Raw genomic sequence first — 27,513 nt, forward strand, 5'->3', positions numbered from 1 at the left:
ATGCATTTTACATGATAAATTACACCAATCACTTTTCATTTCACTCTCCTATCAAACCAACAAAGTAGATGAGAACTTCTTAAACACTTCTGCCACTTAAAGCCTGCAGTACAAAACAAGATAAAATAAAACCCAGGTACAGGCAGATCCATACTACAGGCAGTGTATCCTGGGTCTCCTCTCAAACCCAACTTGCTGACCATAACCTGTACTTATAATCCAAAGCAGAGTCAGGTTTTCTTTTTGATATGAATCAGTCTCATCTTTGCTTAGTGGGCAAAGCCCAACATGGTAAAATTCTTAATACAAACAGTTTCTCAGGTTTGAGAGTCAAGTCATTGCAGCTGTTTGCAGTATTGAACCACATACACTGAGCACAAGAACATTTCTGAGCAAGGACTCTAAACGTTTCTCTCCTTATTCTAAACAATTCTTCACACCAAGTCAAGACCACTATCACCAATTCAAGTAATTTACATTTGTTTTTAACAGCAATAAATTCAAATATAATAATATAAAACAGAGCTAAGCCAAAAGGTAGGCACTCACACACTCACTGCATAAATAGCTCAGGCAAACCTGAATCAAATATATCCTACTCATCCAAGTGTATTTTTTAATCATGCGCATAACAAAAAGGTTTCTTCAGCTAGGGTGGAACCTGAATGCTCTCTTTTGACTCTGCTGCTATCCCTCAACTGTGTATCTTAAAGCAGAAATCCTGAGTACCACAGCTTTATCAGAGCACTTGTAAAATAGGTGAGTTTGCAAATAATTACCTGTTCTGGTTTTCTGCTGATAAGAATACTTAACACCTTGCTGAAGAAACTGGCCAGTAGAGGGTTTAGAGGAGATTCATTTAAGAGGAAGCTGTACAGTTTCAGGAGTAAGGATTCTTCTTCTCCCAACCTATCATTGATCTGTGAGACATCTGATGTAAGCAGCTCACATGATATGTTTGGGTATCTGGGGAAAAGAAAAAAATATCCATCACTCATACTTCAGTACTCTCATACTTCCACCTTTGAATTCAGAACCTAGTAATGCATCTGACTAAATTTTCAAGCAAGAGTGGTCTACACTAAAGTAGTAAAGTAACACTAAGTAATAAAACTGCACATTCAAGTCTATAAGTTCTGTTTTCATTTAAGAAGGGCACTACTATCTTCAGTAGCAACAGAACACTTTCTGAAAAAGGAGATAGTAAGCTTTCATTTCAAGATCTATTGTCAAATCTATCTCTTCAAGTACTGACTTATTTGCTTCAATTTCCAACTCTACAAGAAACAGGAGGCTTGTTTTTTCAGAAATGGTGAAGTTCTGCAATTAAGAGTGCAACTTATTTCACATTATTTTAACACACCATTTTAAGAAAAAAAGCACCTTTCTGTACAGATAACACTAAAATAGGCCAAAAGCAGTAGAAGTGTTTTTCTACAAATTACTAGATGGATTTTGAACTTGAACCTTCTCAGAAAACAAGAAGTTATGGCCATACTCTGGAAAGGAAAACATCAGCATTGAGACCTTAAGGACATTGTTCCAAGAAGTATCAAGAATCTTCTAAAAGGTATCTTCAAAACATCTTACAATTCAACACAACAAAGCTAATCATTCAGTTATACTATCCAAAAAGGGTTTTTCATTCAACTATTTTCTTAAACATAACTACAGGAATCTTAATGCGAGTCCTGGTTAACCTTTTTTTAGCAACTCCTTTAGACATGAACCAGTTTTGAAAGCATTTGTGGATAAGAAGCTTCCATTTGAAAACCATGCATATATTACAATGATTTACTTAGAAGTTCCATGAAGCCTCTTGAAAACATTCTTATCTCAAACACACCAATAGTGTACTACATACCAGCACACAGGGATTCACACTATCAAATTAACTAGATTTATTTAGTCCTCTTTTCACCTTCCAAATCTCCCCCAACCCCAAAAGTTTTCCTACTTATATCGAATTTTTTCATCCATGTCTTGAGGTGGCTCTTCAATAATAAATGAAACTAAGTCTTCCAAACATTCTGACTTCAGCAGAAACTCTATAAGTTTGCGATTCTGAGCCTTGCACTCCTGTAGAACATCCTCTTCATCCATCAATTCCTTCAGTGTTACATCTTCTCTCTCTAGAAGGGTATCTATGTGCGATGATGAATGGAGATCAAATTTCCAAAACATGCTGGTCTGTGTAAGAAGAATAGCAATATATTAGCAGTAGGCATTATTCTAACATTCAAAGGTAAGAGTTAGGCAGGGTTTTACTTACATGAAATGAATGTACTAATTTGCATTAAAGAAAAAGGTATGAAATTTGCTTTTCCCATTCCTTGTTTTTAATCTATGCAATGAGACAGAGATTCAGAGCTATTTGCTCAGCAATTAATCGAGCTGGGTGAAGATAAAGTGGACAGATAATAATTGCACTGAAATACCACCCCCACCATTGAAGAAAGCATCTATAAAGGTAAAGGAGTTAAAAGAATTTTAGCTTGCAGGGAGCACACTTAAGAAAGCAGGAAGTAATTTCAACACTACACTAATTGTCCCTGCCTCCACAAACTTGACAGAGGAGGAATAGCAAAGGCTATTGTGTGTGACACGAACATGTCAAGGGAGTGGCCCCAGCTCCTGAAACACTCTAAGAGACTGTAACAGATCTGTAAGAATGAACAACTTCACCTTTTCCTATAAAATGCTTTGGCACCTCTGTATTAATTGTTCCTCTAAGACACCTTTTGAACAGTTGCTACTGAGACAACTGTGCTATCAGAAAAGGCTAATTCAAGTCTACAATATATCCAATAAATTCTTGTTTTCACATCTTTAAGCTCCATACAAACACTTCATTTCCCTCCAGCCCTGAAAATAGGGCTTTCACATGACATTTGACCTCTGACACAGTATAAACTGGGCTGATATGAATGCAGATTTTAAGTGGACTGAAAAGAGATACTAGAACATAGTAAGAAAAACTTTCCTTTCCTTACAACTGAAAACAGCAGTTTTGAGAAAAACAAAGAAAGAAAGAAACAAACACACCTTTTGCTCCTTTAGTAAATATTTTCCAAATGTGAAAGATTAAATCAATATATTAGTTACTGCTGTGCATTAGCAATATCAGCTGTGAGGACATGTAATTAGGGTAGGGAATTTCAGCAAACAGTATTATTTTAGCAAGGACATTTCTGTCAACTGTAGGCTGTATACAGGAGCAAGCTTAAAGGCAATAATCCAGCTATGCTGTTGTCATACACTCAAAACACCCCATAAATATAGAACAGAAATATCCAATTCTTTTGCAACTAAGAGGCAGCATTCAGCTTACTTCCAAGTTGAAATTGATTCAGCATACACACTACAGCTACTTAGAACAGCACTGTGTCAAATTTAGTAATTGAGCACTTGGGAAACAGAAACAACCTCAAGGATTTAGCAAAACCTTTCTGTGCACAATCTTTCCACTAGCAAGACTTTCAGTATAAATATTATATATATATAATATTTATAACTTTCAGTTATAAATATTATAAAGCTTGGTATATTCACTTTCAAGATTTTTTAATTGCTTTGAGGGTTTAATTGTTGCTTTAACCACTATACCGATCACCTTATTCTGCTTGACCTTTTTTCAGAAGTTGTGACATTAAAAACTGGCCCTATATTACACAACTTTCTGTTTATAAAGTCGCAGAGTTCAAATAAAATCAATCAGGCGATGTATAGATTTATTTGACTGCAGTACTGATACTAATCTAACATCCCATGCAAGTATTAAATGATTAGGAAGCAGAAAAAACTTTTTATACTAGAAGTATTAGTAAACTTCTAAGCGGGGTTTAACACACTTGATCTTAAAAATTAGCTTAAATCATCTTATACAGTTATGAAAAACACTAGCTTGTGGGTAATGCAAGATACACACAAACTTACTGCCAGGAAGTGAGAACAGTGCATTATTAAAGCCAGAGAACATTTTTGATTGGGATTTTTAAACCTCTAGAAAGTAGATCAAATCCCTCCCCTTGCCCCAATTAGTCAAAGTACCATGCTCACAAGTAACCACTCTCAACGCTAATTTGAGATGTAAATACCTCTGTAGTGATTTATGCTCATTTCAGTAGCTTCAATGTATTTCTCAGTTATTTCAAGAGAAATTATTTCAACAATGAAAAAGAGCAATAACAAAAAAAGAGGCGTACTACTGCAAACATGTTACTGCGTTATTTCACAAACTGTCTCCCAGGCAAGCTCCTTTAGGGGCTGCTCCCTCAATATGTCAGATGCCGGCCACAGATTATTCCATCACTTCTCAACAGGAGCCCAGGTCCTTTGAAATAAGGAAAAATAAACAACATAAACTGTGCCAAAGGGAAAGTCAAGGAACCCTGAAGAGAAGAGAATTTTCTTAGGCATTATTACTGACAGTAATCTAGAATCAGCCTAGCATAGTTTTGATTGGAAATTTTAAAATCAAAACATGTTACTGCTATTTTTCTCAAAGCCTACTGTTCTACCCTCCCTCCCAAAATCTACTTATTCTGAAATTCTGAATCATTGTCATGCTTTTTGAAATTTCAGTCCCATTAAGCCTTCTGTCCAAAACTCACAAGTGTGCTCCTTCCAAAACTTCACTACCTGCAAATTTACAAAAAACTCAATGAGTCAAATGGGTTGTATTACTCTCAACGTTACCTCACTTTCAGTCGGAGCAGAAAAAGACATTTGAACTTAATGCAAGATACAAAAGACTTCCAAATAGGAGACATGCTCAAGCTTAGAAACTACAAGAAGCAAAATAATACAGGATGATGTAAAAACTCACATATGGAAAGACAAAATATGTTAAAGTTGGTAAAGATACTGCATGTATTTGACTGTCTTTGGTAACATGTTAGTTTTCTATAATCTCTGGAAGTTCCTAATAAGCAAGACTGACGACATCCAGTTCATTGAACAGTACTTACAGAAGTTTATATTAACTTGATGATGCACAATTTAAGACAATTCAAGATCCTGAGTAACATCTAATAGCCATAAAAATATTTGTTTCGTAATTAATACTGTTAATAGATTCTTCTCTGAAAGAATGCTAAATAGCATGCCATGTAATAAACACTTGACTTAAATCTGAAAAGAAAAAAGCAGTTCAACAAAACAAAGAAAGCCTGCTTTCAATTGCTGGCATTCAGGTAACTGAAATTCTCACTTTTATTATGTGCTAAATGGAAGACAAAGCTTAGAAATAACCCTTTCAGACCAAGAAGGAAAATTAAATCTTCTGTCTGTTACAGGGAAAGAAAACCACACAGGTATTTTTAACACTAACTAATTAGTGGGTCTTTCTGGAGGTCAAGTGCACAAGAGGCATCTCCATCAAAAAAAAGTTGGTAACAGTTGTATCACAAAGTCTCTCAGCTACCTTAAAGTGATGGTAGCTGTCATACACCTTTTCCTGAATATTCCCGTTTTCAAGCTACCAGACTAAGATGTGTATTCCAGTCAGAGAATCATATAGTTTCGGACAACATCTCCTATACTGAACCTTTTACAAAACAGACTAACAAGTTTTTAAGGCATTCAGAAGTCTTTCCAGTAAATAATAAAACTACAGTAAGCTGTTCCTTTGAGTTGAACTTTTAAGAAACATACTTAGGTTAAACAAACATGAGAAGGGTGTTTTATACCAAGTTCCTTCTAACTAAGTACCTCAGATTTCTATATAAAAGTGAGTACTGGCAGCTCCAAGCAAACATGGACCAGTGTAGAAGGAAAACCAGAAGGATTCCAGTAGCCAGCTGCAGGTTATTTACCTGATAACTACATAGATGTCAAAGGCATATACACGCAGCTTCACTCAGGAACTTCACAGATTTTACTGCAATGCCCAGTTTAATTTTTCAAGCAAGAGAAACTTTAAGTGTATCACTGTCAAGCTGAAGATTCCATAGTATGTGAAATTCTGAGAAATGTTATATATAGAGTTGTAACAATTACTGCATTATAAAGAACTCAGAATCTGTCACTTTTCTTTGTGCAATACTGTGTTTTCTTACTGTAGAGTTCAAGCACACAGATGGAAAAGAAAATCAGTTACTTTTGCACCAACAAACATTTCCACAATTGAAACAGATCTTAAGTGATGCAGCCTACTTCAGCAAAACAGGATTTATAATTTCTGTGCAGCAACTAGCAAAAGCCAACCTAGTTGATGGAGGCAAGGAGAGTAACTACCAAAGGAGTCCTTGAATTTAGGATGGTCTTGCACTTCTTAATGATACAAGAATTTCCAATGCAAACAATTCCTTGCATCCCAAAAACCAAGTAGGCAGGTAAGTTTAAGGAAGGATAAAGTAATAATGAAACTAATTTATTAAGCTTTTATCATGAAAAATTTTGGTATATTATCTTTTAAGACCTTTAAACACATTAAGAGATTTATTTCAACTGCCAAGCATACCTTTCTGCCAGCTTCATATAACCTCACCTAGTTACTATCTAGGTATGTCTAGTGAGATTCCAACTTAGAGCACAGGGGCCCCTTTCTCCAATCAATGGACAGTAACAAGACACTGTCCTAGCATTCATAAAGAGCTTATTTTGACACTGAAAGTGGACCATTTGTTCAAAACAAAACTAAGCATGAATGTACCTCTGAAAAAATGTAGAGCTAAAGAGAATTTCCATTGAACAAAAGTGACAGAAGTGACAGAAGACACTCTAGCTGCTACTTTTTAAACTGCCTGTTGTACTCAGCAGAGCATCACCCATTGTAAACTTGCTGTCTACAATTGCCTGTCCTAACCTATTTGGAATAAATTTATTTTCAATCAGAACAGTGAGAATCACTGAGTACTATTGGCTAGAAAGATGTAAGTTGGTGTTCAAAATCCCTCAATTTAATTACAGTATTTTACAATTACACCCAGCAATCAAAAAAAAAACAAAAAAACAAACCAAAAACAATAATAAGCTTTCATGGTACAGTTGCCACATTTCTTAAACAAAATGTAAGATTAATTTGACATAGAACACAAGTCTCCAGTGAATACAAAATAACATGTAGCTATTTCTTCAGTGTCAGAACTGAGACCTGGTAGAGAAGAAATACTTCATTACTTATAATGAGCTAGTGAAATTTCAAAGAAACTCTGTGGAGAAAGGAACAAATAAATGGTTTGAAATTAATAGGAATTAAATAGAAGAGAAAACAGAAACACCTCTACCTCAACAGTTTAACACATACTTCTAATAACATGCATACTCCTTCCTAGTCCATGGGCATAACAAACTAGAAGAGATACTAAAAGAGAAACAAAACCAACCAACAATTCCTTCATGGAAGGCTGGGAGAGCTTGTGCAAGCTGGCTGCACTTCTTTCCTCAGAGCAGGATTTCTGGACGCTTCACTCTCTTCTCAGCCACTGCTGGACACAGGGCTGCAGAGTGGGAGGTTACCAAGGGTCTCTGACCTTCCTGCAAAACTTCTGCCACTGTCTCATGCAGGGGAGCCCAGACACAGGATGAAGAGCAGGCTGAAGCTTAGGCACACGAGGGGAGACTGAGGGCAGTCCCTGTGTCCAAGGAGCAGCAGGAACAGGGGAGCGATCCCTGAAAAGGGGACCTCAGCCTACGTAAGCCTCCTTCTCCCACATGAGCACATCTCTCAGGCCACAGCCTCCCAAACTCCCAGGACAGCCATAGTTGGCCACATACTGCAGCCAGAGTGGCCTCCTGATGCCATGACAGGATTCCTTCCAGACACTATAGTCTTTCACAACACATATGCTCCTCTGCTAACTACTATACTTTCAGAGGGTAACTACATCCTCTTTAGAGGAATGCAGGAGATGCCATGTGACAGTCTTTCCCTGACTGTAAGAAAAACATGCCCAAAAACTGGATGAAGACAGTGATCTCCTAACATGTTCTTTAACAAGGTGCCACCTCCTACTGGCAAGTTATTAAAGCAGGGACTTCCATTCCTCTATCAGTCATGAGAAGAAGGAGCCTGCTATGGTGACACAACAGTTAAGAAGTGAAGTGAAATCACACTTACTCTTCTTTATCAATCTCAGCTGCACTCCTATCTAGATAAGAACTAGAAAAACACATCTGTGGATGAGTCAGCAGCATACCCTTGCGGCCAGGAGGGACAATGGTATCTATCCTAGGGTGCATCAGAAGAGTGTGCCCAGCAGGTGGAGGGGATGTGATCCTACCCCTCTAGTCAGCCCTAGGGAGGCCACATCTGGAGTGAAATGCTATGGTCAATCTAATCCCCGCAGTTCAAGCAAGAAAAGGAGCTACTGGAGAGGGATGCAGCAGAGGCCACAATGACGGACTTGAGGTCTGGAGCATCACTTATGAGGAGAGACTGTGAGAGCTGGGCATCTTTAGTCCAGACAAGACTGAGAGGGCATCTCATTCTTGCATACAAATATCTAAGTTGGGTGCTAAGACAATGATGCTGGACTCCTCTCCATGGTGTCCAACAACAGGATAAGGAGCAATGGCCATAAACTAGACGACATGAAATTCCACCTCAACACAAGGAAGAACTTCTGGACACGGAGGGTGGCAGAGCACTGGAACAGGATGCCCAGGGAGGTCTGGAGACAATCAAACCCTACCTGAGTATGCTCCTGTGTCACTTGCTCTAGGTGACTCTGCCTTGGCAGAAGGGTGGACTAGATGATCTCCAGAGGTTCCTTCCAATCCTAATCTGTCATCTTATTATTTTTTATATATTATATATATATACACACACATATCATGTGCATATACACCCCCCAATAATCTATAGCTCTGACATGAAGTATGTACATAAATCCAAACTAGTTCAAGTTTATCCCAAGATACCAATCCCTCAAAATTCAAGAGGTCATAACTGTTCAACAGAAGTACAAAAATCAGTTGAAATGTACAGTCTGCAGTGAATTTACAAGAACTATTTCATACCAAGTAACAACTATAGCCTCATCATTTCCTACATTATCTCAAACCACATGTTACTAAGTGTTAATAAATAAAGATCTTAATGCAATAATTACAAATTAAGACATTAATCTCTCCTGCCCAAGTAGAGAAGATGAATAATTTTCTAGTTGTTTCACATCAACTGCCAATTACAAATTTAAAATATCCACTGGTCACAGAATTCAGTTAGATTTCTTCTTATTCCGAATTCTTCCAATTAGCTTCAAAATGAAAATTAAGATATTATTGCACTATGAAATGCACATGACTCCATAATAATATAAAATGCAAGCTCAACAATGCATAGGTACCCAAGACACCTTTGCACTGAAACATGAAGTTTAGTACCAAAAAATTCAGTTGCAAAAGACAGTACTGTCTCAGTATAATAATCTATAAACCTCACTCATATCTACTGTACGTCAGTTCATGAACACATTTGCTTTAAAACTCTTTCAAAAAGGTTGGGTAGCACATACACTTCCTGGCACAAAAGCAAAATCCTGTAAAACAAACAGAATAGCCACAACTGTGTGTCTGGAACACCCCTGATTGTCACAGTGAACCAAAGCAGGGTGGAGAAAGATGGTGCAAGAGCAGGGTAAGTTAAAAGACAAAAGTTAGCATCAGCCAGCTAGAAAGTAGTCAGAAAGAAGCTGCAAGAAAAGAGAAGGCATGGCCACAAAGCCTGAACTGAAGAAGGAACTGCAGCTTAGAAAGTGATAAATGTGAACTTGTAAAATCAGGTGACTTTAGCGGACATCAGGGACATGAAAAGCTTAAAATTTAAGTGGTTTCTGAATGCTTTAGGATAAGGCTTTATAGATGCAGAAGCTAAATCTACTGCTGTAGGTGAAGTTTAATAGTGTCTTACCTGTTAAAACACAAAAGTTTTTAAAAGTTAAGAAATCAGAACGTTTTGATTCTCTCAGGCTTCTTGCCCATTACAGGGTATCCTGGCAACAGCAAAAAAATCTTTCAATCTACAGTACTAGCAGATTAGCAGGACTGAATTAGCATTGAATTAGATGAAGCAGATTTCTTCCTACAACGACAAAAAAAAATCGTATAATTTAATATTGTTAATAGGTTCTATTCAATAGCTTGACAACTGCATAAACACTAAGGGCTGTTTTGCAACAAATATAACATGTAAACAGAGGAAAGAAACAACTTGCTAGGAAGAAAATTGTCAGTTCAGCAGAACATACACCAAAAATAAAATGAAAAGCAGCCTGTCATCTGAAATACCTATTTACTTTTAAATCAATTTTAACATTTCCTTCCATTTTTGGAAGTCAAAGAAGAAACTTTGTCTCATTGAAATGAAACTGCCTTTATAATCTGTAATTCACTGAACTCTAACACAAATCTAGACTTAAAAAAAAAAACCTATTAGCAAGTTCCCATAAAATAACATCTTCAGATCTGGAAGACCTGAAATACCCATTACTGAGCTTTCTGCAGTAGTTTTTTCCTATCTTCATAATTATTCCTTTATATTAATGTCATTTATCTACAAACCTACACAGAAATAAACTAAAAAGCATTAAGAATGCCTGTTAGGTTGGCACAAGTCTATAAAGAATTCAGTCAGTTTCAATCTGAAAACAGGTCAGCTTCAAAAAAACCAACAGAGATCACATCCAGACTTCCAAAGTAACAAGGTAAATTAAGACAGCATTCAGTCACCATTATGAAAATCTCTTAATTCTGATAGTTTAATATTACTTTGCTTTACACTGGAAGAATTATGAGCTCTATTAAGTATCCTTAACTGACTTCAGACTGACACCTGCCTGTGCTCTAGTCAACACTAAACAGGCAAGAAAAAGCACCCTACAAACTGCTTTTTCTTTCTGATTAGCTGTTTGTAGTAGTTGCAGGAAGAATTCCTGAAATAAAAATTCACCTTCACTTTTCAGCACTTTGAGGGGCTTTTTGATTTTGTTTTTTAACACAGGTTTCAAGAACACAATTCTTTTGGGAACATGGTTAATAGTTTTTATGGAAAATAAAGTACTAGCAACTAAGAAGAGTAGCAAAATTAGTGGCACATTTATTAACTCAGGTCAGTGACTACCCACTATTTGGCATATTCAGCTAAAAACCCCAAACTATCCACCTCAGTAGCTTTTCAAGTATTCTGCCAATTATTAATTGTATTACTTTTACACCTTCCATGTTAAAGATAAGGAGCTGTGTCTTCAAAGCTGGTTTTTGATCTTTGCATGTGATTTAACAGATGGTCTTTGTCAACCTAAAGATCATAGATTCAAATAATACCTTGGGTTGGAAATGACCTTAAAGATAATTTCTCAGGTTGTTTTAGCAACCAACATGCACATGAACTGAAGCTCAGTGTAATACACTGACCATAATTCTCTTAAAGGTCTTTTAAATGCGTTTTTCCACCTGCAGACCTTTAGGTCTCCATGCCTGACAGACCTGCTAATACCCTGTGAGTCAAGCAGAAAAAGTAAACAAATTTTCTGGACTCAGTTCACTTCACTGAAGTGAAGTTTTGCAGGTTATTGTTCCTGCATTTTAAAAGTGTACCTATGTTCCAAAGCAGAGCCTCAAAAAGGGAGAGAACATTTCTTCAATTATGTCTTGTGGAAACAAAGTAAGCCTGCTTAGCTTAATACACTTTCAGAAGAGTTTACACATTCTTAAAATCCACAGATTTCAATTGCTACTGGAACTATCCAAATGAAAACCACTCTTATTACTCCCCTTACAAGGATGTCTTTGTTATTTCTCTACTCTGCTTTCTGTTTGAAGACTTCAGTGTCTAAATACCATTGTCTAGCACCAGAACAGTTGGCTTCTGAATTCAACGCAGCAGGATTACAGAGTAAATTAGAGACACCGGTGTAGTCAAAATTAGCAAGATACTTGGAGTGCATGTATTACAGCATGCTCTGTGAAGAGTGTACCACCAGAATGCTGCTCTGGTCAATCAGGACTTTTTCAGTCCACCTCAAAATCTGCAAGAGTTTAGAGGTTGGTCTAAAGACTGACTTACACTTAGTGATACGTATGGTTTATTAACTCAGACTGCTCCTCTCTGCAGGACAGATTAGGTACTGCATTATGAAAAAAGGGACACCCCCACCCCCCCCCAAAAAAAAAAAAAAACCTCACAGGCGGTCTTTCCAAAAAACAATGTAAAAAAAAAGGCATCACCTGACTGGATGAGGTTCAAGTATATTTAAATCTGTCTTTCCTACATCCAGGGATGCCTTGCATTCAGCAATCATTCAGCCAAGTTAATAGAGCCCTGTCATGAAGTATCCAATGATGGAAGGTTAAAACCTTAGACCTGAAGGTAACATGCAGGATGGTAGTATTGTCATGTGTACAGATGGATTATATTCAAACACAGAACAATGAAGAGTCATCATAACCAGGACCACATCCATGTTCATGTTTATATAATATACCCAGAAAATAAAGCAAGGCACAACTACCCAGGGTAGGATCCATCTTCACATGAAACAAACTATCACAGCAAAGTCTGTTTTAAGTATTACCTAAAAAACTTTAATCATACATTTTTAGATAAGAGAAGTAACCACTATGTGACCAGTTGCCATAAAAAGGACTAAACTAATTTTATTAATGCTGCATGAACTGTTTCTAAAACCATTCCCATGCATCTCTATTGGCCCGAACACTGAAACCAAACAAGTGTCTCTACCCATGCAACATTTGTGCATCTTGGTAAAAAAGTCCAAGAACTGCAAGCTCCTGAATAGTGCTGCTCTTACTGTAATTCTCTGCATGTAACTTATATAACTTCATATATCTGAAATAAAACTGTTACATAAGCTTGACAAAACCACTAGCAGAACACCAGCATCTCTTCTCTAACATAAGGACCTGGACTTCAATTAATAAAGGGAGCACAGGACATGGGATGGTTTAGTTCTGTCACTTCTCTAGGCCAGAAAAAGTCCAAGAATTCTAATGCAACACACATGAAAAACAGCTGAAGCACAAAATAGTAGAATCTTTTCCTTTCTTCCAGCAGCTTACTGGCCAAGAAAGATTCCCCCAGTGAAATTACAGGCTAGCAACACAAAACTGTTTAATGTAACATTCAGGCAGAGCACTATGAAATTGTAATTTAAGATTCAGCATTGTTCCCTACCACAATTCTCCAAATGCCAGTTGAGAAAAAACAAAGTAATGAAAAAAAAAAAAATAAAAAAAAAATCAAAGGACCACTCCTGGTTAGAATACTCGTGTTTTACCACATGATCAGGAACATCTCTTCCCAAAAACTTTTAAGTAACCCCTTTGACAAAAGGTTCTCAAAGAAACTTGACTTGAAAGTGTTGTCCACAACCATCAACTTCATAGTGGTGAGAGCAGAAGGGCTAAGATATTGGTACATCTGAACTAGTCTAGAATTCTCATTTGTAAACTAAATAAGTTTATAGAAAAATCTTCATGATAACCAAGGCAAATTTTAAACACAAAGAAGCATCTCACTCAGGTCAGGACTTAAACTTTGAATGCTTTGGCTATCAGTTCCGAACACCTTGCTTAGAGGATACATGTGTACTTTGAAATGTCACCATCCACACTCAGAATGAGGATAAGGACTGAAATTCCTCATAGTCTCTCACAGGAGTGCTTCAGGATGCTAAATTAGCTTATGCAAAGCAGCTTTGTTCTACCCCTTGCTGTGCAGTCACCCTCTGTTGGCTCCCCAACAGTGATGAAACCTCTGCCAAGGCATTTCCAAATGAAAAAAGTTACTCCAAAAGTGGCAAATGCAGAAGGAAGAGGGGAAGAGTTTTTCTGTCCACGGGATGGAACAACAGAAAGGGTCTATCAATCACCAGGGCCAGTGCAGCCAAGGAAGAGGGACCACACCATTAGGGACAGTGCAATCAGGATCTGACTCTTCCATCTTTGCCCTAAATTATATCACTACAAGCCTGCTCAGATGACAGAGTAAAAGCTCTCCTGAATCCAATACATAAGATGGGTGATGTTGAATTTGAACAACTCAGTATCAGTTCTACTGTTGTCTCAACCAGCTGATAATTTGCAAGTGTAAACGAGTCCTGAATTCCCATACTGCTACTCTGGAAATGCAAAAAACTCCAGTAACACTGACTCACTGCTTTAGCAGTAAACTTAACGTTTTTGTTGGAACATTTTAGAAACAACTACTATAACCTAAAGACAGCCTTTAAGTTGAAAGGCGTGAATTTTACCAGAGGTTTCTTTTATAAGCATGTGTGTTATTCTGTTCACTGTATTAGTTCAAAGACAGCATGAGTTTGGATTTTTTTTCTCAAGTTAATCCTCCTATTCCCCTTGTGGATTAGGCCTTGAAAGTTGGACATAAATCAGGTTTTGAGGCACATAAAAAAATACATGGAGGTAAAAGAAAGCTACTTCAGCAACTTCTAACCAGGACACCAGTGCTCCTCCTGTATAGACAGTGCATTCACATCTATTATTTGCTTTATTTTTTAATGCAAAATCCCAGTCTTGTTAAAAAGAATAATTAAAGACCATTTGCAGTTCAGAAATGGAAGTCAGCAGCTTCCAGGAGCACATCAGTGTTTTTGTCTCCTGAAGCTCCAGTCATTTACAGCTGCTGCCAGAACTGCAGTGGACTCTCACGTGAAGACAGCAACTTCAAAACTAAATCCAAAGCAATTTGTAACCTCTTGCTTAACTCTTCACTTTCATTCACGGTTTCTGGGACCTGCTGTTCAGGTAACCTGAATTTTCACTCCAAGTTACGTGAACTGCACTAGTTAAAGGCTATGGGCAAGAGTATCTACCTGCTTTTCCTTATGCTAAGCTCTACAAAGCCATTAAAATAAATTTTGATGGCTGCAAGTTCTTAAGTTCTTTTAATTAGGATATCAAGAAATGTAACCATATCGTGAAAAACTGACAGAACTATTCAACCCACCCTAAATGCACTCACAAGCTAAATATTCCCTTAATGACAGTATCATAAACATGTTTTGCTTTGGGGAATTAAAGTTAGAATCCCTAACACTCTTCAAAGAGTGTTCAAATCCAACATCATGAAGAGAAAGTTTAAGTTATTTCTTCCTTTAATATTCAATTTAACCAGGTTAAAACATCTTTTATTTTGATTTGCTCATGGGCAAAGACCACTAAAAATTGACTTGATTTACCAAAGAGCTTAAGCCCCTTCTATATTTTTTCCTACAATACCAGCATTTTCAAGTTTAACAATACAATCCCTAAGATAAAAGCAGAAAAGTTCTTCCAATGCCAAGCAAGAGAAAAAAAAAAACCACAGAAGCAGCATCTAAATACAAGGGGAGTGATGCTGCTTTAGCATATCCACTTCTCTAGATTTTGGCTTCAGTATTTAGCAAAATTTAGTGCCATCTGGAATCTTACAGCTTTATTTGACCCTTTAACCAAACAAAAAACACTACTTTCCTTCACAGTTTTCAGGGAAAACAGTGTACACAACAGTTTGCCCACCTCTACAGATATCCTGAGAATGAAGGTAAGTACTTAATAAAGATAAATATTCTAATACATATGAAATGTCGATTAAATACTGGATGCTGAACAGTCAGATTAATTTAGCACTCAAAGATTAAGACAGCTGGTGACTCAATATCCTCCTTCTGTAATACAGAGTGCTACAAAGACAATTGTCCAGTAACTGCTGGTATTTAAACAACAAGCTTCAAAAAAGCATGACCAGCTTGACTTTTCCAAGACTCATCTTAGAAAATTAAGAAAATAATGCTTTTAAATGGGAAGATTTCACCAATTCTCATCTACATAAGGTTAATGAATTACCATCATTTTTATTTAGGTACATGCAAAAATACATTTCAGAAAATAAATTAGAAACCCGGCAAAATCATGAAACTTCAGTGCAAAAAGCCTTCCCAGAGAAGCCTGAAGTGGCTATTAAGCTAATGCAATCTTTTTTTTCTCATTCCCCACTCGCACAGGCAATTTATATTTTGGAGACTCCAGTAACTGAGTTTTGCCATGCTGTCCTTTTACAAACCACACACACAAAGCAATCACACACTTTTTTAGGCACAGATGCCTCTGGTGTCTAAACAGAACAGAAGGAATGCCTTCCCCATGGAACTCTTCTATTAACCCTTCTATTTGGACAACAGTACAAAAATCAGGACTGCCTAACAGAATAAGACACCACCTTCCAAGTGCAAGTTTAAAGAAAAAAAAGCTGAAGTTTCATTTAAAAAAATGCCAAATCTACTATCTTCTCTGTGACCTTCAAAATAATCTTTTCAAAATTCTTCAATACTTCAATGCTTCTTGAATTAAGACTCAAACAAATCAGAGGAGCAGATTTGTTTGAGCACCTTTCAGAATTCTATCACAGTTTCAACTGGCAACTGTGGGGCAAGTCTGTCTCAAAGATTTAGCAGCAGCTCTTAGTAATACTGCTTCCAAAAGGTGATTAGTCTAAAGTTTTACACTGAAGTGATCATCAGCTGTGCAATACCGTAAGGACACTAGTATACTCTAATAGAGTTTAAAAAACCCATTCAAGCAATATGCCACAGTTAAGGGACACATATCCTTCTGAAATTACCCTTCCTTCAACTGGCTTTTCACACTTTCATTTTCTTTGTGCCCTTTCAAGAGAGGGCACACAGTAACTCAGAGTACTTTAAGCATCCATTCCTTCCTACCAATTCTTTCTCTCAACTACCAATCTATCTGCCAACAGTTTTCTCCCTCTGCAAGAGCCTCAACTCTCACCAAGTGTTACTTTACTAAGAATTACTGAACACACTGTTATAACTAATCCCAATGCAAGACTGAAAACAGCACTGATAGGTTAGTTACACAAAACTACAGCGATACATCTGCCCTACGCCTACTCAAGGGATTTAAAGCATAAAGTTTCAAAGAAACCAAGCGACTTAAAATGCAAGCTCAGAATTTAAAATGGCATTTACTACAGCATTACATGATAAAGCCCTAAAGAGAAATACCCTGCTGAGCCAAAGACTTGAAAATCAATTTACTTAAGATCTAAACTTAAGTCTTCTATTCTTTTCAGTAACATTTAGGGTCCCACACAGACTTTTGTCAAGACAGTCTTATTACAATTCCAAAAAGTCAAGTCACTGCAATGCCCAGTGGCACAGAAATTAACTTGGTTTTAAATGCCTTGAAGTCTATAACAAGACTTCTTAGGTGGTTTTACTCAATGCTCGCTACTTACAATAATTTTTTTTTTTAATTACATTTGGATAACCTATAAACCCTTCTTATGAGGATGCGATCAGCACCACATTACAAATTTTTATTTGCTCTATAAATAATTTAATTCCTGTCTACACAGGGCTACAACTTCAACATGGGAGGAAAAAAAAAGCCAACCCCACTGCATTCTAATCTCCAGCCTTACAGCTAGGATTACAAACTAAACTTCACAATTCCCAAATCCAGAAGACGGGAAGACTGGACCAGTGCATTTCAAAAGGTAAAAAATCTTGTATAAGTATTAATATCATTGTTTTCGCTTTCTGTTATGCCCTAAAAGGCATCCAGTTTCCCACTGTGAAAAACATCTGCAGGTGTTTCCTATAAAAAATATAAATAAGTAAACACATAAACCCTATGGGTTTTCCTTTGAATCTTTTTTCCACAGACACTCTCATACATAAAAGATTCAGAATTATTCTTGTCTGCCTTGAATATCTATCTCTCCTATTCCAATCTGGGCAACTAAATTCCCTAGTCAGTAACCAAGGCATTAGGGATTAATTTATACTTTTAACTTACATTTTTGCAAATTATAAATTTGCATTTTTGAAGCAGAGCATCAAAGCCAAGTGTAGCTGGTACTCAGTTCAGGTATGTTGGTTTTTGTTCCCAAAATAAGTATTCAAGTAATAATAATATTCAAGTACAGCAGGAGGGCATACTGGATAAGGCAGACTCAGGAAAAAAAAAGTATGTGCCTATCTATGACTGAAATCGTATTAAGACAACTGTATCTGGCACAACTACTGAGTAACTAAAGTAATCAAGCACTAAAGCAATGGGTTGAGAAGTTGTAAGTTCAGTCTTCAATCACATATTACTTGTATCAGAAAAAATTATTAACTTTAATATTGTGACTCTAGAAGACAGCATTAGCCCTTAGAGCATAATCAAGCAGCCTGAAAAGACACATTTCATTTTTTATGATGATCATTTTGAAATGCAGATCTCTCACTAATGTTACCTTTACCAAATCCTTTATCAAACAGATTTCACCAAATACAGTGTTTGGTGAACAATTTTTTTGCTATTTAGATGTGGATTAGAACTGTAACAAAGAGCCCATCATCAACATCAAATACACACAGAGAAGGATCCTTTGATGAATGTTTGCTGGACACAGCCAAAAGGAAGAACTGATACTTCACAGCCAGCTCACTGTACCTTCTACAGCTGTCCCTCACAGACAGCAAAAGACTCCTACATGTCATCACTCCTCAGAGCTGCCATGAGCAGTGACAAACTCCCCCTTTGTGAGAGCCAGAAAGAACAGAGAAAGACAAACATGGCCGACGGGAACAAGACCCCTGAGCTGCTGCAACTTCCAGGTGCACTTCCATCTAGACTGTTCTGCACTGACATGACACAGACCTTGAGCTCCTAGAAAAAGGAGATGCTTACATCAGTAGGAACCCTCCTCATTTAAAAAATGGGTCTCTTCCTGCCACCACTGCAGTTTTGTTTTAGCTGTCTCTAAACTTGCCATCCTTTTCTAAAAAGTTTGGTGACAACAGCTAAAGTTGTCAAAAGTGACCTACTACTTTTTGTTTTCTAGAAGACTTAGCTTTCAGTTACATGGACATCCAGCAAGTTCATCAAGACAGTAGCAGAAAAAATAACATTAATTCAAATTCTGCAGTTCAAACAAGACCTAAAGTTCACAGCTGAACTCTTAAGATTGGTAACTGGTTCAAGTAGCCAGTACATGGTAAGCAAGAGAAGAATATGGAGAGCCCTATTTCTCCACATCACAGAATGAATGAGCTTTGTCACCAATTCCTAACCTGATTTTTTGCTTTAATGAAACTTAGAGCAATTGAAAAAACACACACACACACACACACAAAACCCCTTTATTTTCCCCTGCACTAAGTAGATTGGAAACACAAAACTTGATTTCCATTATACTTACAAAAAAAGCAAAATAGCATTGTATTTTCACAATTTCTATGAGGATCACTAATTGTTAGACACTCTGCTACAAAGGTGCAGAAATCCACCCTGTGGAGGCAGTGGCTTACACCCCTTTCACAATGCAAACAAAAGTGAAATAATATCAACTTGTAGCAAGGTAAGCCTTGAGAGTATCTGCTACTCCCTTTTTTCTGCTCTAACAAAGGCTCAAAACAGTTACAATACAATGGAAAATGCAATCACACCTGCACTAGCATTGCCTACAGCCACTGCATAAAGCATTACTTGAAAGTTTTAATCTATCCATTAGGTTACTCCCACAGGAGAGAAATGTGCAACACAACTGAGGATTAGTCTGGGGCTTTGCTCTTCTAAAGGAGCATCCTGTACATTTACAGAAAAGTTTAGGAAATAATGGCATTCACTTCAAAAACCCACAGCAGAAGTTAAATTTGTACAACAAAATCTTGTTTTATATACTGGCATCCAGTTAGAAATCCTGCCAATGGTCACTCAAGAAGGGAACTCACCCATTGTGTAACCTGCAATTCACTTCTGTAATTAACAATCAGAATGCTTTTAGTACTGAAACAGCTATTCTAGAACATATTTAATTAATTCAGAAACTACTTTTTACTAAAAAATTTGATGTTTTCATCCTCCATCCCAACTGTGCTTTATTACCAAACTGGAAATCACATGGCCATCTCTCAAGCCTCACCTAGGACAGGCCTGGGCAGCCTAAAAGGGCTTTAGAGCTTTCTTCATGTTTAAAAGCATCTTTTGGCACAGGTGACAAGAGACAGCCTATGGTGTTCCTGTGCTCATTTTCAAGAAGGGCCAGTGGACACAGGGGCACCTCCTCAGAGATACACAACTTAAACTGCAAAAATGCTTGGAACCATCTCATTCAAAATGAAATTGGATAAAGTTTTAAGAACCTTTCAAGGAAACTAATCCATCCTCAAATCTCACCACAGGGCAGTTTCTGCTTGTGCATATATAGAATTTTTATTCTCCTTTTTTACACTCCTTCCCTTAATTAATCAAATCCCCACCTTGCATTTCCCAGGCACTCTTCTGTGCCATTGTGCCTACAGGCCTAACAACATAAATCTCCCGTCCAGTGGAGTGTTACAGCTTCACTGGTCCATAAGATTGTATGCTAATGTGTTTCTGCTATTCTTTTCCACAACTGGTATGCAACATATCCCACAGATTTGACACTGAACGTTTCAAGTTTAAGAGGAAGAGATACATGGATTTAACAGAATTAAGGGATGACTGTATGAACTAACAGCAAGAAGAAAAAAAAGTCAAAGTGTTAGGCAGGAACTTTTTCACCTATTCCAAATCACACATACCATTTCAAACATGTTTCTTGGCATGTTATATATGCTATTGAATAATCAAGGGTCACGAAAAGCCTTGTATTTCATACCAACAATTTTTTGCCAATATTATGTGAAGAGCTATTCCATAAACAGGCAAGCTTAAACCACGTGTCCTCCCAATCTTTTCAAGTCAGTCTATTCCACTTCCTGAGAAGGTCCCAAACTAGCTATAAAGCTACATATAATATCCAAGAGTAGAAAAATATTTTACTTCAGTTGCTTAGTAGCATATGGTTTCTAAAACAGATGCTGGCACCCTGACACGCTACAGAAACAATTAAACATGCTATGCAGAGCTTTCAGCATGATGTTCATGTTCTCTGTGCGTCTTCTCCTTGACCCTTCCGGCTTGCTTCCCACCCCAAAAATATCAGGATCACTCGTTTCTCAAGTTCTTTGCCCTCTTCCTACAACTTACCAAAATAAGAAGACACAAGCAAGACGCTATTTCTCATTTACCCATACGTGTTCTATTACTGTGAAAAGCTTTGCCAAAAACAATGGCTCTACATCTTGCTCTTAGGACAACCCAACATCTGGTCTTCTAGAATCTGGGTGTGAGATAGTAACCTGAGATAACACAGTATTCCTAAACCTGGAATATGCGATAGTGGAGTACACAGCAAGTTTAACAACCACAGGCAAAGGTGCTACTACAGAAGACTAATCTAGAGGGCACACAGTGTGCTGAAGCCATCCTACCTTACCACAGAAAGTGATCACTATGCTCACACCAGCACCTCTTCTGCCCAAGCACAAAAGCCATGGCTTCCACCATAGTTCTAAAAGCCATAAATTAACTCAGTTATCCAAGAAAAGGGAATACAAAAGTGAAGACAAAGATGTACTATGTTGAAACACTGCTCTTTGCAACCATATTGCAATAAGCCATCCTTTACCTTCCACCTTTAACTGTGCATTTAAATACATACTTCAAGGCTTTTTAAACACTTGAACAAAACAGGACATTAATGGATAGGAAGAAGAGGGGACCAGACAGTTCTTCAATACATTTCTCCCTTCAGACTGGTTGGTTTTGAGCCAGCTCTTTAGCATTTCATAGTACATGCATGTCAAGCTCAAGCTGGGTAAATAAGCAAAGATTTTGAACCATAACAACAGAGTTCACTCTCTAAACATCTGTAAATACTAAAGCTACATACACAAATTTCTGTTCCCATACTGCTAAACTCAGGCTCCCTCTACTAATTCACTTGAATTTCACTCTTGGAACACAATCTGATTATCTGAGTGGTACACAGGCTATAGCATCACCTCCTTTAAGTGTAAGACAGAAACATTCCAAAGGAAAAAGTCACTTTTGTTCACTTCAGCAACTCAGCAGAACTGAGCAGTTTGCAGGCAGTATTGTGAAGAGACATAAACTACTCAGTGTCTTTAATTCCATAAGGGAATAACAGCTACTTGAATCGTATTTTTAAGAAATCCAAAGCTGTGATGCTTACAGCAGTTTACATACAAATCTAGCTGGCTTGTAAAGAAACTGTAATGCACTACCCTAGTTAAAGGCATTCCTGTTAAACAGGTTGCTTTTCTGGAATTTCTAAACTACACCTTTCAATTCAATGTTTTCCTTGGTCTTAAGAAGAATCCCTTATGTTCAAATAAGATCATAGATGGACAAAACAAGTAATTTAAGTGAACCTAAACAAGTACTTAAAAATATAAACTATCACGAAAAACATGTAAACTGGATATCACTTTTGCATGGCATCTCATTAACAACTTACATATTGAAAGGTAATTTTGCAGTGTTATTTTCTACTTGTATAATGATGAAACTCTTGCAAGCTTCAGTTACTCCATGTCTTGCTAGTGAAAACATAAATAACACGGAGATAAATAATCAGAGTCTTATTTGAAATGTTTGTTGCACTGGAAATAGACCATTCGGTTCAAATAACTTCAGCAATCTTTCTGGAACACTGAAACAGAGACTTCCAATCTTTCAGCATCCCAGAAAAAAAAAAAACAAAAACCCACACAGGTATTTGTGCATATCCAAAAAACATACTGCACTGTTAAGAGTACACTTACTCACTGCACTGAAGGACATTCAAAACCTAATACCACCACCAGTAAGTAACATAATCTTTCATTTTTAAGTTGTCAACATCTCAAAGGATTCCTTTCAAAAGCTATCCACCTACTCCTAAGTTTTCTCCACTTAGAACACTTTTTTAAAATAGCAACACACCCATTCAAAGTACCCCACTGACTTAAAACAACATTTGTGCTGACAGAAACGATCTTTAGCCTCAATTGCACTTATGTCATACAAGATAGTCTCGTATGACACTAAATAGAAAACACTAATTCCCTCTTACACTTTGGCAAGTTCGTAGCAACCAACAAAAAACAAAACCAGAAAAACTGGCAGGTTCTAAGTGAGATTTTGCCAAACGCATTTAACAGCGGTTAAAGCTTACCCAAACACTACTACGCTCTTAAAGCACTACAGTTCCAAGAAGCCGCCTCGTTAAAGCCCCAGAGCCGCCCATCCGTCCCACCAGAGGAGCGCCAGGAGCGCGGCAGCCCGGGGCAGCCGGCACGGAGCGCTCCGCCTGCGGCCCGGCCTCCGCGCCGCGCTCCGGGCCCGCGCGGCGGCTGCGGGAGGCCGCGCACGCCCGGCCCCGGCGGCCCGGCCCGGTGCCGCCCGAGCAGCGCCCGGAGCCCCGCACGGCCGTCAGCGGGCGCCAGGCCCGCGCCGCCGCGGAGGAGCCGCCGCCGGAGCGCTGCTCCCCTGGAAGCGGCGGGGCGGAGTCACGGCGCCGGCCCGGCCGTACCTCGGCAGCGCGTCCCCCGCCACAGGCCCCGGTGCCTCCGCTCAGGCGGGAAAACCTCCGCTCGCCACCATCACCGACGCTCCAAGATGGCGGACATGGCAGCTCCGGCGAGCCCTCCTCTACCTCCGCCCACCTGCCAATCACCTCGCCCCGGAACCGCCCTTCTCCTCGGAGCGCCCCTTTCTATTGGGCGCTGTGCGTACCTCGGCCTCTCATTGGCCGCCAGGCCAACGTCAGTCACCCGTTACGCGGCTGCGACAGGGTGGGACGCGGGTGGCGGCGGGCTCTCGGCTTCCCATTGGCCAATCAGCGCACGGGGCGGGTACACGCCGATTCCCACCTTCCCAGCCTAGCAACAAAGTAACGTCACGCTGACAGGCGTCTCTCTCGGCCAATAGAAAAAGCAGATTCCTTTTAAAAATAAACCCGTCCCGTCCAATCCGGAGCCGAGGCGCTCGGAGGCCGCGGCGGGGGCGGGGCGGGAGCCAGCGGGGGCGTCCGTCCCGCAGCTTCACCCGCCGCGCCTCGCCATTGGCCAGCGCTCCGGGCCACGCCCCCGGGGCGCGCGCGGGCGCCAAACTGCCTGACAACAGGGCGGCGGCGCGCGGGGGGGCCGGGCCGGGGCGGCCGGCTGCGGTGCGGCGGCGCTGCCGCCTCCTGCGCCTGCGGGGCTTGCCTTTTCCTGAGCCCGCCGCCCCGCAGGGGCCCCTGAGACCTCTAACGCCGCCTAACAGCCGGCACAGTGTGTTCTATAAAACTATAGGATCGTTAAGGTTAGAAATGACCCGCCTTTAAGGTGATCGAGTCCAGGCGTCAACCAGCAACACCGCCTTGCTTATCACTGGACCATGTCCCCGAGTTCCACCTGCCTTTTGAACGCTTTCAGGGATGTTGATTGCACCACTCCTTGGGAAGCCTGTTCTTAATGCATGACAATTTCTGCAGTGAAGACATTTTTCCTAATACCCAAACTAAACCTCCTCTGGCGCAGCTTCAGCCCATTTCCTCTTTCCCGCTTGTTGGCTGGGAGGAGGCGCCAACCCCCACCTGGCTACAGCCTCCTTCCAGGCACTTGTAGATAAAGTCTCCCTTGACCTCCTTTCCCCCAGCTGTCTCAGCTGCTCCTCACAGGACTTGTGCTCCAGACCCTTCTCTATTGCCCTTCTCTGGACTCACTCCAGCACCTCAGTGTCCTTCCTGTAGTGAGGGGTCCAAACCGGACACGGCACTCTAGCTGTGGCCTCACCAGTGCAGGGGGACAATCGCTGCCCTGGTCCCATGGCCACACTATTCCCAATACGAAGCGCTCTGGAACGAACGTGTGTGAGATGCAGGGCGGGTGCTGTGCCCCAGCCTTGGCAAACCTCCCTGTCTGCCACCCGGAGCCACCGGTGCGGCTGCTGCGCTGCAGCCCTGCTTGGCCGAGCACGGCGGGCAAGGGGCTCTGCTGGAAAGCTCAGGTGACACACACCTGCACAGGACACAAGTGACACACAAGTGGCACAGGACACCCATGGCGCGTGTTGAGCGCCCTGTGTCCTAAAGGCATGAACAAATTCTGATCAGCCAGGATGCTTTTGGCCTTCCCTCACAAAGCCTCCCGAATCACCTCTGCCCGAAAAGGTGGTGACTCCTCTGTCTCGAGCCCCTTGGCCCCTCGGGGCAGCCTCCCTGGTTTCAGAATGTCACTGTCAGGATGACATCCATGTCCCTGTTGGACACTGCCCAGCCAGGTTATCATCAGGTACCTGCCTTGCCTGGTGTCCACAGGCTTTGTCTGGTTTTGTGGGCGTTTGCCTGGCTTCAATGGGATTTTGTCAGGTTTCAATGTGGTTTTGACTGGTTTCTTGTAAAGAGGGCATGGGCTAGTTAAGGCAAGGACTCATTATTTTATTCAGTTACACTGAAGAAAGAAACAACAGAGCTGAAATGATAGCGTAGCATTAGGGTAGTCCTTGCAGGCCTCTCATGTAGAGGACATGAAAACTGAAGGGTAGCACTGTGTGTATTTCATGTGCCAAAGAGAGGGGCAAACAATATATTTCTTGAACTTTATTATGAATCAGTAGTCTAGGATAAAGCAACTCCACTGTGAATAATGTATCTTCACGTTTCACACGCTCATCTAATAAAGTTAAGCTCAGTACAGCTGTACTTACGTCCTACTGAAAAACAATCAGCAGGTCTACTCCCATTAAGATAAAGCTAATGATAGAGACAAGAGACAAATATTGAGGGGGCTGCTGCAGAAAGCAGCACCTTTTTCAGTGATCCAAGCTAGAAATGGGCTCAGACCTTGGTCTACAAGAATAAGGTGCTAATGCGAGCATGCCTCTACATAAAACACCTTAGAGTTTGGACAAAGGGAGAGTGTAATAGCAGTGTAAACTATGTACAGCCTTTGCTTACCTTTCTCTGTGTGTCCTTTTCAGATGAGAGGGACTCCACATCTTCTCCTTCACAAATCTGTTCAAGAATTTCACAGAATACAGGCTGCTTGGGGTTTCTCTAAATACAGAAAGATAGGTTAAGAGACTTGCTTCTAAGGAAAAGGTAGCTACCGGATTTACAATAGCTGCAAACAGGCTAATGTGGCCTGGCCTTTGTGCTTTGTCCAAAGGAGACTCTTGCCAGCTGCTCAGGTGCTTGGTTTCATAATGCCTATTGCATAAAAAGCTGGCCACAATGTCAGCCTTCTTTGTGTTCTTGTGTCTTTTCCACCAGTTGACCAAGCTTTGGCTCCTGTCCACTCTGCAGGCATTACTGGCTCTCCCAAAGACTGAGTTGCAGTGTCCATTATCCTACTAAGAGCTGTGCTTGTGCTTGCCCCCCTTCAGTATATCAATATATTACTGCTCAGTAAAAGATCCCTGTTTCACAAAACCCCTGTGAACAGAAGCCCTCCCCAAGCTGTGAGCCTGGTGGGTTGTTTCTGTTAATAGGATCTTGCTGGCTGCCAGCACAGGCACATGATCGTCTCCTTCTGCCTGAATAAGTCAGTGGAGCTGCAGCAGTTATGGATACATGTGATCTTAATGTGTCACAAACACATGGTAAAAATTCAGCAGCTGAAATGTATTTGCTGATATCTACTGCACAGAGCTACACAGTTAGTTCTCTGAGTGTACAGCCTGGTTTTTGCTTTCTTTTTAATGTAAGCACATTTATTTAATAAAATGTACAAAAGAAAAAAAAGTATTATCTTCAAAATAATCGACATGAAATGGGATGTTGTTTCTTTATTCAACATTTCAGCTGATGGTCAGTCCAGAAAGCTCTCTAAACTGTATTTGTTCCACATTCATTTTATCTGTCTTCTTTTTGTTTTCTTTCACTGTGTCTGCTTTTTTTGTTGGGTGGTTTTGTTTATGTCATGCCACTTGTATGTTCCAGCAGAGAGTACCGGCACTACCTGCAACAAATAGAGATTTCACAATATAAAGTGTGTAGAGGCAGTTCTAGTTGTGTTGTCAATGACAGTGTGTAGTAAAGACACTGGAAATTGTGAGTAGAGACTTAACAGGAAAGAATGGGTCTAAACAATGGATGGATGAATGTACCATGTTAAATGGCATCCCCAGGACCAGCAGGTGGGTTGTTAAAAGGATAATGAGATTATAAAAAATATACATAACATATAATATATAATATATAATATATAATATATAATATATAATATATAATATATTATATATTATATATTATATATTATATATTATATATTATATATTATATATTATATATTATATATTATATATTATATATTATATATTATATATTATATATATTAAGCAACAGAAGTGGTATCTGGAGAGGGAATTAATAGCTTGAGTGTAGAACAGCTACAACAGTAAAATGGTTAGTTACCTAGTATAGTTCCTGTAAATATTAAGCATGTTCTCACAGATAACTAAGTGTTAAACTGTGCTGCTATGGATACTTCCTATATTGTGAGCAGATGTCCCCTGGCAGCAAGGGATGCATCTCTAGCTTAGAAGAGGCAGGATAATATTTGCACTGGCACATATCTAATTTTCAAGGGTCCTGTCACCACCATCACAATTCCAGAAGAGTTTGGGACTTCATAGGCCCTGTTCTTATCTAAGAGATTTCCTATCAATGTATTTCTAAAT

The 27,513-nt window shown here is 39.5% G+C and overlaps 1 protein-coding gene across 5 annotated transcripts in view; it reads right to left on the minus strand.

The window, feature by feature from the left end:
* Nucleotides 1-23,518, minus strand: part of PPP6R3 (protein phosphatase 6 regulatory subunit 3) — a 50,137-nt gene extending 26,619 nt beyond the window's left edge. For 2 of the 5 annotated variants that reach the window (XM_021555156.3, XM_021555153.3), the window contains exons 1-4: nucleotides 23,381-23,517; nucleotides 4,206-4,333; nucleotides 1,958-2,190; nucleotides 780-966 (exon numbers count right to left, since the gene is read on the minus strand). In XM_021555156.3, coding sequence (XP_021410831.1) covers nucleotides 780-966; nucleotides 1,958-2,190; nucleotides 4,206-4,217 — 432 coding nt within the window. In that variant the 5' untranslated portion in view covers nucleotides 4,218-4,333; nucleotides 23,381-23,517. Of the gene's footprint in view, nucleotides 1-779; nucleotides 967-1,957; nucleotides 2,191-4,205; nucleotides 4,334-9,856; nucleotides 10,028-23,380 lie in introns of all 5 variants that reach the window. The other 3 variants (XM_021555149.3, XM_021555158.3, XM_021555148.3) reach the window with 3 other exon arrangements.
* Nucleotides 23,519-27,513: the final 3,995 nt, after the last annotated feature.

Source organism: Lonchura striata, chromosome 6 (assembly GCF_046129695.1).
Source record: "Lonchura striata isolate bLonStr1 chromosome 6, bLonStr1.mat, whole genome shotgun sequence".
Classification (NCBI taxonomy): domain Eukaryota; kingdom Metazoa; phylum Chordata; class Aves; order Passeriformes; family Estrildidae; genus Lonchura; species Lonchura striata.